Source organism: Gopherus flavomarginatus, chromosome 19, assembly GCF_025201925.1.
Source record: "Gopherus flavomarginatus isolate rGopFla2 chromosome 19, rGopFla2.mat.asm, whole genome shotgun sequence".
NCBI classification, from domain to species: Eukaryota; Metazoa; Chordata; order Testudines; family Testudinidae; genus Gopherus; species Gopherus flavomarginatus.
Window position 1 is genome coordinate 16,658,319 of NC_066635.1, and position 14,310 is coordinate 16,672,628.

Sequence of the window (14,310 nt, forward strand, 5' to 3'; positions counted from 1 at the left end):
ATTTGGACTTGTCACCATGAGCAGTTTTGGTGTGGCTTGGGTATGACTGTCTATAGAGACAATGAACAACATGAGCCTTCTGGGACTCTAGCTGAGGAACGTCTGGAGATGGAAGGACGGTTGCTGGGAACAACCCTTCAGGTTCAGTCAAAAAGGGGATATCGAACCATTTCAGGGCATTTCCATTCACTGCCCCCTTTTCTTGGAACAGTGGTTTCAAATGCCTCTGAGCAGTCCAAAGAGTATGGATGTATTTGTCTCTCATCTATAGCATTCAGGTACCAGAGCAACAAGTGGTGTCACTGTATCATGCCCTGGTGAGAACCCTGACTGACAAGGAGCCAGGCAGCTGCTGGGTGGCACTGGAGATTGGCTTTGGCTTGCTTAGAAAAGGAAGGATGGCTCTTAGCTAGCACTTTTCATTGTAGTTCTTTAGTGTTTTACAAAGGAGGGTTCATATCAACATCTGCATTTGACCATTGCGGTTAGCTGAGGCACAGAGAGGCGACGTGATCTTGCCTGGGGCTATGGAACAGAGTTGGGAGGAGAACTCAGATTTTCTAACTTCTGGCTCAATTTTCTATCCAGCATAAACCAGGCTTCCTCATTTGAACAGTGATTTTCGAGGTCACTAACATCAGAGGATGGTGTTTTGAGAGAGACTAGTGAGAGGACTGGTGGACATGGGCGATTTGGTCTCTAAAATAAAGTGATCATTCAATTGTGGAGAGATAAGTGCCACCACTCAGCCTACAGTGTGTCCCCTGGCTCACAACAAAACCACAGAGCAGAGTCATAACTCCTCAACTCCCTGGCCTTAGTCCATCTACCCCTCTGCCAGTCCCATGTGGGACAAAACCCACAACTGATGAGACAATACAGTAGAAATACCAGGATACTTTTCTGTCCCCTACATAGTTTTTCCCCACCTACCAGACATTTTAGCTTTTAGAGTTTGTAAAGCACTTTGAAGATGAAAAACGCTCCTTGCTCCTGTTCCCTTCAAAGGGAATAGGGGCTTGCTTAATCATTAGACATTGTAGCTGGAAACCTAAATACAAAAGTGCTGTGCCAGTGCAGGAGAACCAGACAGAAAAAATTACTATTGACAGAGTGAAACTGACCCGTCTACTTAAATCACCCAAGCTGAGTAAAACAAGCAGCTCAGATTTACACTATATTTTACAAATAATTTGACTTTTGATTCTCTATGATATTACTGGTAATACAGGTAAGATACTTTTTAAATACACGAGTCCAGATTATTTTCTTAGTTATGACTGGCTTCATTAGAGTTACTTATGTCTGAGTGCAGAATTTGTCCCAGGATTTTTATCTTGACAGTGTCCCTTTAAAATTTTGCATCATGGTAAAAAAGATTAAAGGGGCAATGTCATCTTGAGAATCATGTTTCTGTCTGGTAATTTCCCTGTGATTATTATGAAGAATATCTAAAATCTGAAAGAGGCTTAGAGAGAAAAGGATATTTCCTCTATTGCCCTCCCTTTTTCTCCCTGCCCCCGCTTTACTTTGTGCATTTGACAACTCTGTGTTTGTCAGTTTCTTTGTTTTGCTGATAGTCCATTTCAATTCCTATCTCACACAATGGCAACTTGAAGTCGTTGCTGTCAGACCTTCCTCCCCCCATTTTCCCTTGCTGTAAAGACCCTTATAAATATCAGCAGGGGAGCAGAAAAACAGTGGTACAAATATATTTTAAGAAAGAATTTATATTGTACAAAATTCAGGACATATTGTACCATATAAAGGCTGTTGTATTAGAAGTTGTTTTTTTTTTAAAGGAGTCAGTATCACAATACAAAGATTGCTGTATTAAAGAAATACTATCAATATGAGTTTTGGGTCCTGATACTGCAAAGGCTCATGCTTAAATAAACACACTCTTAGTGAGTCAAAAAGACTATTCACAACGTGTACAGTTAAGCATGTTCATGTGTCTTTGCAGGATCAGGGCTTCTGTTTCGTCAGTGAGAAAGCATCTCAAGTACCTCTAGGTGAAACTTGATAGAAACATTATGCATATTTTAAAAAATAGTTACTAAATAATTGCTAACAAAACATCTAAAAATGTGACTACTCACAGATGTATATTTTCAAACGTGTCTTCTGATTTTGGGATCCTCAGTTATGCTGTGCCCAAAATCAATGTCAAGTATCAGAGGGGTAGCCGTGTCAGTCTGGATCTGTAAAAGCAGCAAAGAGTCCTGTGGCACCTTATAGACTGACAGATGTATTGGAGCATGAGCTTTTGTGGGTGAATACCCACTTCATGTGATGCACGCAGCCTGCATTCATTCTACACTGTTCTCACTTTAGGTGGAACTGATTGCTTTAACCTTATATAATTATGATAATAGTTGGCATTTCTAGAGCATTTTCCATCTGAGTTTGTCAAAGTGCTTTACAAACACATTGTGTAACATCTGGGCAAAATGGGACACAAGTGGGTTTGCCTGAGTAAAAATCTGAATTAGCGTGCACAGGATACCTTTTGAGGTAGTTGTCATTATCCCCATCTTCAGGGTAGGAAGCTGAGCACAGAGAGGTCAAATAGCTTGCTCAAGGTCACGCAGTGAGACTGTGGCAGACTAGGGAAAAGAACCCAGACCTCCAGACTTCCAGCCTTGTGATTTAATCACTGGATGATGCTTCCTTTGGATTTGTGAATTCCATGCAGAGTCCTGCTTTAAAAAAGTTAGAAACTAGCTCTGTGTGTGTGTGTGTATTTAACAGGAAGACCCTGATTCCGCAAACACGCACGTGCTTAAGGTTGGCACCGTGAACAGACTGGGGCTGTAGGTTGCATACACATGTTCGGCACTACGTGTTCTGATTGACATCTTCTCACTTGACAATTAAATCTAATTTATTTTAACAGGTCACAAACTTTTTTTTCTTTTTAAGTGAAGTGTCCCCCTCCTCACCCAATTATTTCCTTCAGGCCAGTAAAATTCTTTGTTAAAGGAGGGAATAGAAAGGGTGATGCTGGCATCCATGTCTCCTCCCTCATTTTGGGGGGGGGGGTCTGATCTTGCAGCCGCAAGCAAAACTGGCACTGTAGCAGATGGAGATTTCGACTGAGAACAGACTCCAACATTAGGCCTTCGGGGAGTAATTTAAAGTGACAAAGATGATGATGACGTGTTGTTTCTATTTCATTAGCTGTCAGAATCCAGACCCATTGTGCTAGGCGCTGCATGAATTGATGCAAAGACAGGACACTTGCTTTGGAAGATCTTGTTACAGTAAGCTATTTATAAATCTTATTTGTCATTTGGGGGTGTGTGGACTATCCCCTTCTTTTAAAATGTCTCAAACTGGACACCCTTGCATCATTTGAGGGGGGTGTCACTCTGATAGCAAAGGCTCGAAGACCGGTTGCTTTAGCTGCAAGGTTGTTCTTATTTATTGTAGACTTCAAGACGATGACAGCTGCTACTCCTGTATTTCCCCCCCCCCTGCTTTGCAGGCAGCCGGCTCCCAGGCATAGATGGACCATGCCTACAGCCGAGCGCGGTTAGCAGCCTTCCCTCCAGCCCTGCGAAGAGGCAGCTGAAGGATCCAGGTCACGGTCAAAGAGTGTGAGAGCAGTTGGGGGGAGGGAAGAGGGGCAGTGCTGAGACTGATGACGTCCTCCGAATGGGTTACATTACGTTCTAGAACTCCGCCCCACGTGCGTTCGGGGGAGGGAGGGAAGAGGAGGAGGAGGAGGGAGCAGGAGATGGAGGGAGGAGAGGATGGTAGATGGGGGGGGAGGGAAGGAGCTGAGCTAAGCTGATCCCACGTGTGACGGATCTGGCTGCTTCCCCGGCTCCTCTCTCCAGTAATATTCTCTGGTAGGAGAAGAAAAAAGAAGGGGGGGGAGGGTGGTGGGGGTTTCTTCAGGGGCTTTCGCTGTGCGCTGCTCAGGATCACTGTGGGTTTTTGCAGACATGGAGGCAGATGGGAGCCAAGCTACCTCTGGAAGCCCAAACGACTCCCAACACGACCCTGGGTAAGTTTACCTCCCCTGCCCCCCATTCCCACTTGATATGCTTTCCTTGGCCGGGGAGGGGGGAGGAATAAGAGAGAGCCCCGAAGGCAGAGCTATGCGGTGCCCCCGTGTCCCTGAGTTGCTCACCTTGGGTGGGTTGCACTGAACTGCCCCCCTCCTCTCCTCCCTTCTTCCCCACCTCCTCTCTTCCCCCCGGCGCGCTCCCTCACTCTCTCTTCCTTTCAGCTTTTGTAAGTTACACGTCAAAATGGCCGATCTGACATCTGTGCTTAACTCTGTTCTGTTTTCTTCTTCCAGTAAAATGTTTATTGGAGGCCTGAGCTGGCAAACCTCACCAGGTAAGGGACAGGGTGTGTGTGTGTGGGGGCCCACCACCCTCACCCATGGCTGCTTGATTGCTCTTTGTTATCCCAGTGCAGTTACCTCTCCCCGTTGGGGTCCCCCCCCACAACACACACACTTCTCCTGAACAAGGTTGTAGATTTGTATTCTTTCCCCCCCAAATAGCAAAGCCTTTGTCGAGTCCTCTATTCGACCTTAAATTGTGTGTGCGCGCGCGCCTTTAAAAAGAAACGCAAAACACCCCCCATCCATCCCACCACAAATTAAAACTCCTTGAGTGATCAGAATTGCATTTGCTTTTATTTCTCTTCTCTCCTCCCTCTTTCTTTCTCTCTCTCTCTCTCTCTCTCTCTCTCTCTCTCTCTCTACAGATAGCCTTAGAGACTATTTTAGCAAATTTGGAGAAATTAGAGAATGTATGGTCATGAGGGACCCTACCACAAAACGTTCCAGGTAAATCCTCCTCCTCTTTTTAATTTAATTTGTTTTACAATCAAAGTTTTAAAGTTGTGTTTGTGTGTGTGTGTGTGTGTGTGTATTGTCTGTGCAGAAGTACCTAGGAATATGTCTGTACCTTTTTAGTTGAAAATGATTTTTTTATAAACTTTCCCATCCCCTAAACAAAATGCTGAAGGCTATTGATTGTGACCTGTTTATATGATTTCCCCCCTTTTTGCACTGTCATTTTAATTGCCCTTTCATCTTTTGATTAATTATGGAGTACTCGAAATAGAACATACATATACCTATTTTTGCTGTGTACTTTGCAGACAGTTGTGTGTGTGTGTGTGGTTTTTTTTTTTTAAAGTATCTTTGGTTTCCCCTTTCTCTCTAAAACAGTGATCTCAACACCCCAGTCCTGTGTGCTCCAGTATAAAACAAAGCATGAAGAGGGGGTTGAAAGGTGAAGGGGAGGTGGGATTGGAGAAACCTAGATTATCTCCTCCCTCCTGAACCTGAGATGTTTTTCAGGGGAAGTGGGCAGATGGGGAAAGGAAGAAACTGTTCTTTATTTTTATTAGGCTTTTTTTTTTTTTTTTTTTTGGTCTAGCTCTTATGTTCCTTCCCCCTCCACCTTGTTCTTTGTCTCATTTCAGAGGCTTCGGTTTCGTTACGTTTGCTGATCCGGCAAGTGTAGATAAAGTATTAGCTCAGCCCCATCATGAATTAGATTCCAAGACGGTATGTGATGTGCGTTGTTGTTTTAATGTGTCTTTTATTTCCTGCAATGTTATGACTGTGACAGGCTTATTTAAAGGGACAGTGTCCTTTTTGTTTGGTTTGCTGGAGCTGCAGTTTTTTTGTTTAAACTCAACATAAAACTGTCCCTGAGCTAGATTTTCATTCTGATCATTTTTCAGATTTCACTTTTAACTGTGAAAAGCTATCACTTTAAAAAAAAAAACACTTTTGTTTACTATAACTACAAATCCAGATTATAATCTTCCAGCCTCACAGTGAAAATTAACAATATCATAGAGTGAAAAACTAACACTTTTTTTGGGGAGAGGAGGGAGTAGAGGAAGGGTGCATAAGTAAAATAGAGGCCACTCTTGGTAGGAACTTTTTTTTCTTTATTTTTTACATTTTATCCTAGAAGTTGATGATTTACACTTGAATGACACACATATCTGAAGTTCTTCCAATCTCACCTCTCTCAGAATAGTTTTTTTTGGAGGGAGGGGGAGGAGGATGTTGTGAGACTTACAAGTTTATGTGGTAAAACGTTTTGGGCTCTTTGGAAGAAGCACAAACAATAAATATTTTTGCAAAGCTTTTCATTGTAATAAGTCCCCAGTGGATCATGCAGGAAAATGCTCAAGAGATTCAGCCAATTTGTTATTTTTTGCAATTTTTTTTTTTTTTTTTACATGAAATGATTTGCCCCACATATTGCATTTTCAGTATTGGGTCTGGCAGTGGACATTTAGTGTTTATGCAAATAGGCCCTGGTTTTAATTCTTCTTTCAGTGCCATGCCAAAAAGTGGAGTTTGGGGCTTGTTACTTTGTTTCAAATATAAGCCTCAGCAAACTTAGAAAAAAGGACACTAGTAAAGGTCATTATTGCTTTTGGTATAGTGCTGTCTGAAAGGGACAGAATTTTAGGAAGGGAAGAATCTTTTTGATTTAACTGCCTGGCAGAACATCTGCTAAATGTGTCAAGTTTTTGTTATTCGTAACTGTCTTTTACAGTACATGTTTTGGATCTTAAATGTTTTCTTTCAACATGAGCATTGATGGTTGGTGGGATTATGTTTTAATGCTGTTAAGACTTATTTTGTGATGAATATAGCTAAATAAAGAACAGAAGAACTGAACTCGACATGAGTGCATGATATTTTCATTTTTTTTTTAAACTTACATTTTAAAAAATAACCCTACAGAAGCAGGTGGAATGTAGTGTTTTAATTTGCCCAGCAAATTCTGCTGGGCTTGTCTGAACACGCAGCTCATGCTTTCACATTCCTTAATAATTTGATTTTAGGTTTAATCAGATATGGCAAGATAACTGATTCAACTGAACTCTGAGATTAAACTCTCATCAGATTTCTGCTGTACAACTGTATTCAATATAAATTTTTTTAACAAAAAGAATAAGTTTAGATAAAAGATAAGACAGGCAAAATTTCTTGAACTTGATTAAACCCCCCCCAGTAACCTAGAAGCTCCCCCAAAATTATTATTGATGATTTTTTTATCTCCTTCCGTTAGCCCTGCATCACAGTTCAATCACTGGAATGTATTTAATTTGCTCATGGACAGGGGAAGGGCAAAGAAATAGACAAAAATAAACTTACATCAGATTTGATTATGCTGCAGTGATTGATTCTACTTAAACAAACAGAACCCACCCATGACAACAACAGCGTATATCAAAAAGTAAAACCAACCAAGTTCTCACTCAGCCATTTATTTGTAGACATATGATAGTAACTGTTCTTTAGTTTAACATAGCATTTGACTCTGTTTCAACGTTCAGCACAGGAGGCAGATCAGATCGGTTGGGTATTGGCATGGAAACGGCGCTCTTGTTTACAGTTACGTTAAAAGCTTTGTTTAGGTAATGTCCATTCATATCAGAAATAGTATTATAGTCATTTCCTAGAGGACTTGTAGATACAGTAAGTAGAATTGTATCTAACTAACATTTTTTTTTGGTAGAAGTTTTTGCTTTGTTTTGCTGGTTGTTTCAGTAGTTGACAGGGATGTGCAAAAGGTACGGATTTGCCATGCTGATTGTGTGTTCCCTTAAACACACTAATGACATCTAATCAAAAGTTTTCCAATGAGAAAAATTAAGTTATTTGAACCTAATATTTTCATTGTGGTGTAAAGACCCTTTGCTTTGAGAACTGGCCTCTGTAAACTGAATATTATGCTTCAGAATTTGATGTTTGATGCAACTTTTTGCCTGTGCCAAACTTTACAATAATGCCATTGTGGTGTGATTGGAGTCTTTTTAATTATCTTTCTCTTTTTGGTAATTTGTTTTTAAAAGCAAACAATATAACTTTGGAGGCTGATACAGAAATGTGCATAGTTGTTTCTGCCTTCAGGTATCTCAATGAAAAATCCACACCTGTTGTATTTCCCTGGTAGACAAGTACCTAGTCAGTGCTGAATATATTTGTAGATAATAATCTCTGTGAAAAAGGTTAGCTTTCTAGATAAAGGATTTGACTTTTTAATATTTTTTGAACAATAAAGTGGCACGTAATCACTCATTTCTCAGGTGTATGTTAAGAAGAAAAAAACACTTCTATGTAAAACAGACAAATTAATTTATCAATTGAGTATTAAATGATTGTACCATTCACAATTTTGACCTTTTAGCTGAATAAAACTACGGATACATAGAGTGACCTGGTGGGTTACCTGTCAGTGACATCACCATGAGCAACATCTCCTTGTAGCATTAGTTTAAAAAACTTAAATTTCTCATCCACAAAGTAATCTTAAATTAATATTCCCTTAAAATAGTTTCTATTTCAAAATATCCTTTAACAAAGCCAGGATTTAAATTTGATATAAAAAAAAGTAACACTGGAAGCTATTAAATGTTACTGCAGTTATACACGCGGGTTTTCCCTTTAAATCATCCATTTTTCAAAACTTTTTATTAAGGATGTGCTTATGAGCAAATGCTGCTGAAAGAAGAGGAGGAAATTCATATAGACCTTTCATTAGTGTTTTTTTTTTTTCTTTAAAGATAGCAGTTTGAAGCATTATTCTGTTTAAAACAAGCCATGAATCTGGTGATGTGTATTTTTGGGTTTAATACCTTGAATGGCAGGAAACAGTTGTAATTTAAAGCTGTCTCATTTTTAAGTTGCTTTAAAATTGTCAGAGAACTGGGGACATGCTTTTTTTTAACTTATGAAGTCAAACAGACAGTAAATCCATCCTGCATCTAAAAATAAGATATCAAGGGATGAAACAAGGTGTTGGTTTTTCGTTGTTGTTGTTTGTTTGTTTGTTTGTTTTTTTTATTTCTGTGGCGGTCAGCTTTCCCTTTAAGATTACTTTAGTTAGCTCCTTCATAGAAAGTCTGCATAAATCTTTTAAGAATGTGGTTTCTTCTAGGTTTAGCACTCATGGTTTTTTTTTTTTTGTTTTTTTTTTTCTTTGGGACCATTCATGGATTTTTTTTTCTTTTTCATTTTTTTTTTTAATTGCCCACCTGTGTCCTTTCATGGCAACTATAAAGCAAATCAGTTAGGAATTCAATTATAAAAAGTAATCTGTGCAGTTGTTTTAACAAGATAGTTCTAATAATTTAAAAGTAAATCATTTGGATCAGTGTTTTGTATCTTTTTTTATTTTGGGGGGATGGGGAGTTCTTGTTTTCTTTTTGAACAAACTTGCAGATTAAGATTGTGATCCAAAATGGAGTCCATCGCTATACAAATCTACAGAATATGCCAGTAATATTTAACATCCAGCTCTTGTTGGAGAGACACCAGCCCAAAAAGTAGTACAGAGCATCTTGTGTACCATGTAAGTTATGGTATAGAATTCACTATAGATCACTTACAGATGAGATCAATTCAGTCCCACTCTAAATCTGACTGTAGTCTGTTAGCTTCTGAGTTGCTCCAGTGTGCTGAATTTTAAGCCTGAGAAATGAGGGATTTATAATTCAATGGTTTAAAAAAATTAACATGTTGATTTTCCCCTTTCTTTTCCCTCAGATTGACCCTAAAGTTGCATTTCCCCGACGAGCACAGCCTAAGGTAAGTAGGAGGATCAATAATAGGATTTTAGGCACACAGAGAGTCATTGTTGCCAGGCAGTTCAGGTTTCAAACAGGGAATTGGCAATGAAAGCTTTTAAAGCTGGAGCGCATGGCGTCTTAAGGGTATCAGCATATGGCTGTGAAACTACAGGAGAGCTACTTTGTGCGATATTACGTCTCCAGTTTAACTGTCTCCTTACGGAGTCCCAGTCATTTGTGCCAGTCTCAAGGAGTCTTAGCTTTTTCTCATCCTAATGGGAGAGCATTGCTGCATTACTTACAATTGTTACAGTATTTTGTACTGTATCTTGCTACAGTATTTATGAAGAGTGTTTGGTTTAAGTGCAGGGTTTCTTGCTCATTTCAGGCTGAACTTTGAACTCCTTGACTTTGATGGTTGGGGAATAAATCTCTGCCCTCATGCTTTGCGAGATTTCTTTTGTATAACTTTTGAGATGTCTTTGGGCACTATTAAGTGATGGGTAGCGAGTTCTTGAGTGGTCTGAGGCTCTGAACTTTTATAGGCATTGGGTATGCCTTTGCAAGAAGATGAACAAAGAGCTTTAAGTCTTTTTATCCTACTAGTCTTATTGGATAAGTGACCTGCTCCTTTTAGGGCATACTTTGTTATAATGTGGTCAGTTTCCATGTTGGCACAGACACTAGAGCCATGTGCAGAGAAGCTTTGATCTGCATGCTATCTCTGAAATATATCTTGGTACTCTTGGTGCTGGAGGACCTGTTTGTGGAATTGAAACAGTTCTTAATATTTAGAACTGATCTACCGCTTTTGCTAACCACGGTTTTTCAAGTTCCAGTGTGCAGTCAGTTAACTCGACTTTAGGAGTCTGAGTCTGAAAGAGAGTTTCTACAGTTAACTTTTCTCTTTTTTTTTTTTTGCTTTGTCTCCACTGCAAAAACTTAATTCAACTGTTATACAACATTAATATATATTAAAATCAACCTGGTTTGCTTCTGTATTCTGTTATGGTACTGCCCCTTCATTAAGAAGTGTGTGTGTGTGTGTGTGTGTGTGTGTGTGTGTGTGTGTGTGTGTGTGTACAGAGGAGAATAGGAAGTTGTAGACACAGGCAAAAGTGAATAGTGGTTGAAACTGGATGGGGAGAGACTGCCTAAACAAATTGAACTTAATATTTTTATTGAACATAATTCCTCATGAGAGCAAGCAGTTTAATAGTGCATGAAGTTATAACATTATATACTGTATAAAGCACACATCCAGAAAAAACTCTGTAACTTAACAACATTGGGCATATAGCAAGAGGAGAAATAGCATTTAAAAAAAAAATTTACATGCAGAAATTAAAACTAAACAAATGTACTTAAACCTTTCTTTGAGGGCTCTTACTTTCTTAAGATGTAACTAATGTTAATTAGTGACAAAAGAGGGGGCTGGCTTGTTTCTGTACTAAGCAAAGAGTTTTGTGTTATGTAGGGTTTGATAGCTTTGGGATTATGTTGTTGGAGTAGTGTTGTGTTTCACACAGTGCATTCCTTAAAGCTACAGAAGTCCTAACTAGTCTTGAAATTAAGTTATGAAGGTAGTCTTGCCTCGTAATATGTTTCCACTGAACTTTTTTTTAAAGCATCTTTCAATTTCTAATTGTCTTCTGTTACTAAAGCTGTCTGTACTTTCCGTGTTGTTTGCAAAAGCTTGTAATGATGATAAACTTTCCCGTAAGACTTCCTCTCAAAACAGTGACAAATGAGCATTATGGATCTGAGTGAGTTAATTTTTGATTGTTGCCAAAAATATTCTTCCATATTAAAGATCTGAATGCAAAATCAGGTCATCTTTGCTAAGTGGATTTAAAAAAAAAAGCCTTTTTTCTTGATCATAAACATCTCTAAGTTATGGGGCAAATGATGGCACATATGTAGTCTTCCACTCAGCATGAAGCCACCATGTATGGAAAGATAAGCGTATTTTGCAGTGTTTCTCAAACTGGGGTCACCGCTTGTGTAGGGAAAACCCCTGACAGGCTGGACCAGTTTGTTTACCTGCCCCGTCCGCAGATCCGGCCGATTGTGGCTCCCACTGGCTCCGGTTCGCTGCTCCGGGCCAATGGGGGCTGCTGGAAGTGGCGTGGGCCAAGGGGCTTACTGTTCGCCGCTTCCAGCAGCCCCCATTGGCCCGGAGCAGCGAACCGCAGCCAGTGGGAGCTGCGATCGGCTGGACCTGCGGATGGGACATGTAAACAAACCGGTCCGGCCCGCCAGGGGTTTTCCCTACACAAGTGGCGACCCCAGTTTGAGAAACACTGATATTTTGCCTACGTCTAGTCCTGATTTTTATTCAGACCTTTTTAATAATGGATTCAAATTTTTGTTTAGCAGGTTGTGTTTTTTAACTTTTCTTAAAAAAGGACTTAAAATTGGATGGAAACATAGTACATTAGTTGTAATAAAGAACAGATTTAATATTAGTGCTGTCATAATATTCTTTAATATGTCTTACAAATGAAAACCTGTTTTGACCTGTTTTTTAAAATTAGCTGTTGAATTAAGGCTTTAGAATTTAGCAGTTCACCTATCCCAGTTGAGCAGTAAATGTTCAGTGTTAAAATGCAACTGTACTTCAATCTAATTAACTAGTTGATGCTTGAGTCCATAGAGATTAATGCCATTAATGAAATGTCTATCTTTTTGTGATTTCTTTTCTCAGTAGTTCATCTTCCTGTTATGTTTAGTATCATATTAATTCTTTTTTGAAACAGACGCTTCTTGCACTCTAAAGTGATTGCTGTTGAAATATATTGGTGGAAGCTGGGTACTTGAAATGTTCCCCGTTCTCAGTCATAAGTAGCATGTAGCAGTGCTTTCCTCTCTCAGTATGCCTTTTTACCTGCAGAGCCAACCTTCAGAGGTGGCATGTTGGACTGTTTACAGAGTGAATTTACTGTTTATGTTCTGTCAGCAGAGAGATGTACTATGGTAACATTAGGATTATGTGCAACCCTTTGCCAGTTCACATACTTACCTTATTTCTGCACGTAAATTATTTTCGCATCTACAAATTATTTTTTAAAAGTCTTTTTTTCCCTCCCCTTGTGATGATCCAATCAAACAAATGTTTAGAGAAGGCCAATTGCTATCTTTCAAACAGGGTTGTGATAACACACTTTCCTTTGGGCTCCCTTACCTGTGTCTTCAGGATTTTACACCTCAGTGATGAAGCAAGAAGTGGCAGGCTGTAACAGCTGAAAATTCTTCCCCTCTTTTGTACAATGACCGTAGCAGATCTCTAGGCCTTTGCCTCTAATGGATTACACCATAATGTGTAATCCTACTCTTCTTGTGAAGGCTAGGGCAAGTTGCAACCATTGTTTTAAGAAATTGTGCTGCAGGGGTTTAAAACTTGTTGAGTCTATCCAATATGGCTAACACTGAGATGGAGGAAATATACATATACCATCTTGCAGTTGCTGCTGTTACCTGGTAAAAATTCTGAGTAACTTCCAGCTTCTGAAAGGAATGTTGCAATAGTGGAGCATTTATAGCATTACTAACCTGAAAATCTTTTAAAAAGAAAACAATATGTACACAGGAGAAAAAAGACCAAATTCTTCCATTCCCGGTATTAACAATAAGGACACTAACGGTTGAGGGTTTTTTTAGATGTACATGTTCCTGTTTTATCGAAACCGGATTATCCCAACCTCCTCGTTATCCGAATCTCTTCCTTGTTCCCTGACAGACCTGCCCACAAAACAATTCCCTTTGTGAACCCGCCCCCCAGTTTGCAATCTTGACCAGCTGTCAGCATGCAATTCCCTGATACCTGTGCCCAGTTGCCTGCATGCACATCCTCTGCCCACACCTTACATCTTGGTCTGTTCGGCATCATATTTCAGGCTCTGGCTGCTGCAGTGGCCCCCTGAGTGCCCTGGGGACTGTAGCACTGAGGTGCCCAGCTCCCTTTTCAGCAGGGCCTCTGTGATCCCCAGGCAGCCTGCAAGAGCCAGGGCTGGAGCGTTCACTGAGCTGAGCAGCTGCAGGAGGAGCCTGGGTGCTAGGGAGTCTGTTGCCTTGCTGTTACTGCACATGGATAGTGACAGCAGTGAAGTCCAGCTGTTTCTGATGGAAAGGCAGAGCATGTTTGACGCCCTCTTGGTTATCCAAATGCCTATTTATCCGAATAAAATCTCTGTCCTCTGTACTATTCATAAACAGGAAAAGTGTGTGTGTGTGTGTACAATTAATACCAGGGTCCAGTGCTGCTTGTTGTGAATAGTCCTAGCAGGTGGGGTAGATTGGAGCACTTGCCAGAGGGCAGATTACATATCAAAACACTATTGAGTGTAACCTGCTGACCTAAAAATGTTGTTTTTCTCCAGTAGATGGTCTGCACAAAGGACAAGCCTATGGTTGCTGCCAGCTAGTGGAGTTACTCCTTTAGTTCAAATGGTAGAGGCCTACGCTCTTGGTGCTGAATATCCTGGGTTCTGCGCCTGTTGTCAACCCAGAGTGGCGGTCGTTACATTTTCAGGACTGTATTTCAAATTAAATAATGCCATCCACACATGACCTGGACACATCATCCCAGATGACAGTTTCAGTCGCAAAACAGTGAAAAGATTTTGACTGGAGAGGATTTTGTGTGTTTGTCTGGATGCGCCAGGGAAGCATGTCTCATTTCAAGCTTTTAAGAGAGCATTGAGTATAAACGTTTCTTTATTAAAAGTAACCTGACAG

The 14,310-nt window shown here is 40.1% G+C and overlaps 1 protein-coding gene and 1 pseudogene across 14 annotated transcripts in view; one reads left to right on the top strand and one right to left on the bottom strand.

The window, feature by feature from the left end:
* The first annotated feature begins 3,723 nt into the window (after positions 1-3,723).
* Positions 3,724-14,310, top strand: part of MSI2 (musashi RNA binding protein 2) — a 381,347-nt gene continuing 370,760 nt past the window's right edge. For 13 of the 14 annotated variants that reach the window (XM_050929499.1, XM_050929502.1, XM_050929505.1 and 10 more), the window contains exons 1-5: positions 3,866-4,015; positions 4,313-4,353; positions 4,729-4,810; positions 5,455-5,539; positions 9,551-9,592. In XM_050929499.1, the coding sequence (XP_050785456.1) occupies positions 3,954-4,015; positions 4,313-4,353; positions 4,729-4,810; positions 5,455-5,539; positions 9,551-9,592 (312 nt within the window). In that variant the 5' untranslated portion in view covers positions 3,866-3,953. The other variant, XM_050929500.1, reaches the window with a different exon arrangement.
* LOC127037503 (beta-arrestin-2-like) overlaps positions 9,654-14,310 on the bottom strand; it is a 101,917-nt pseudogene continuing 97,260 nt past the window's right edge.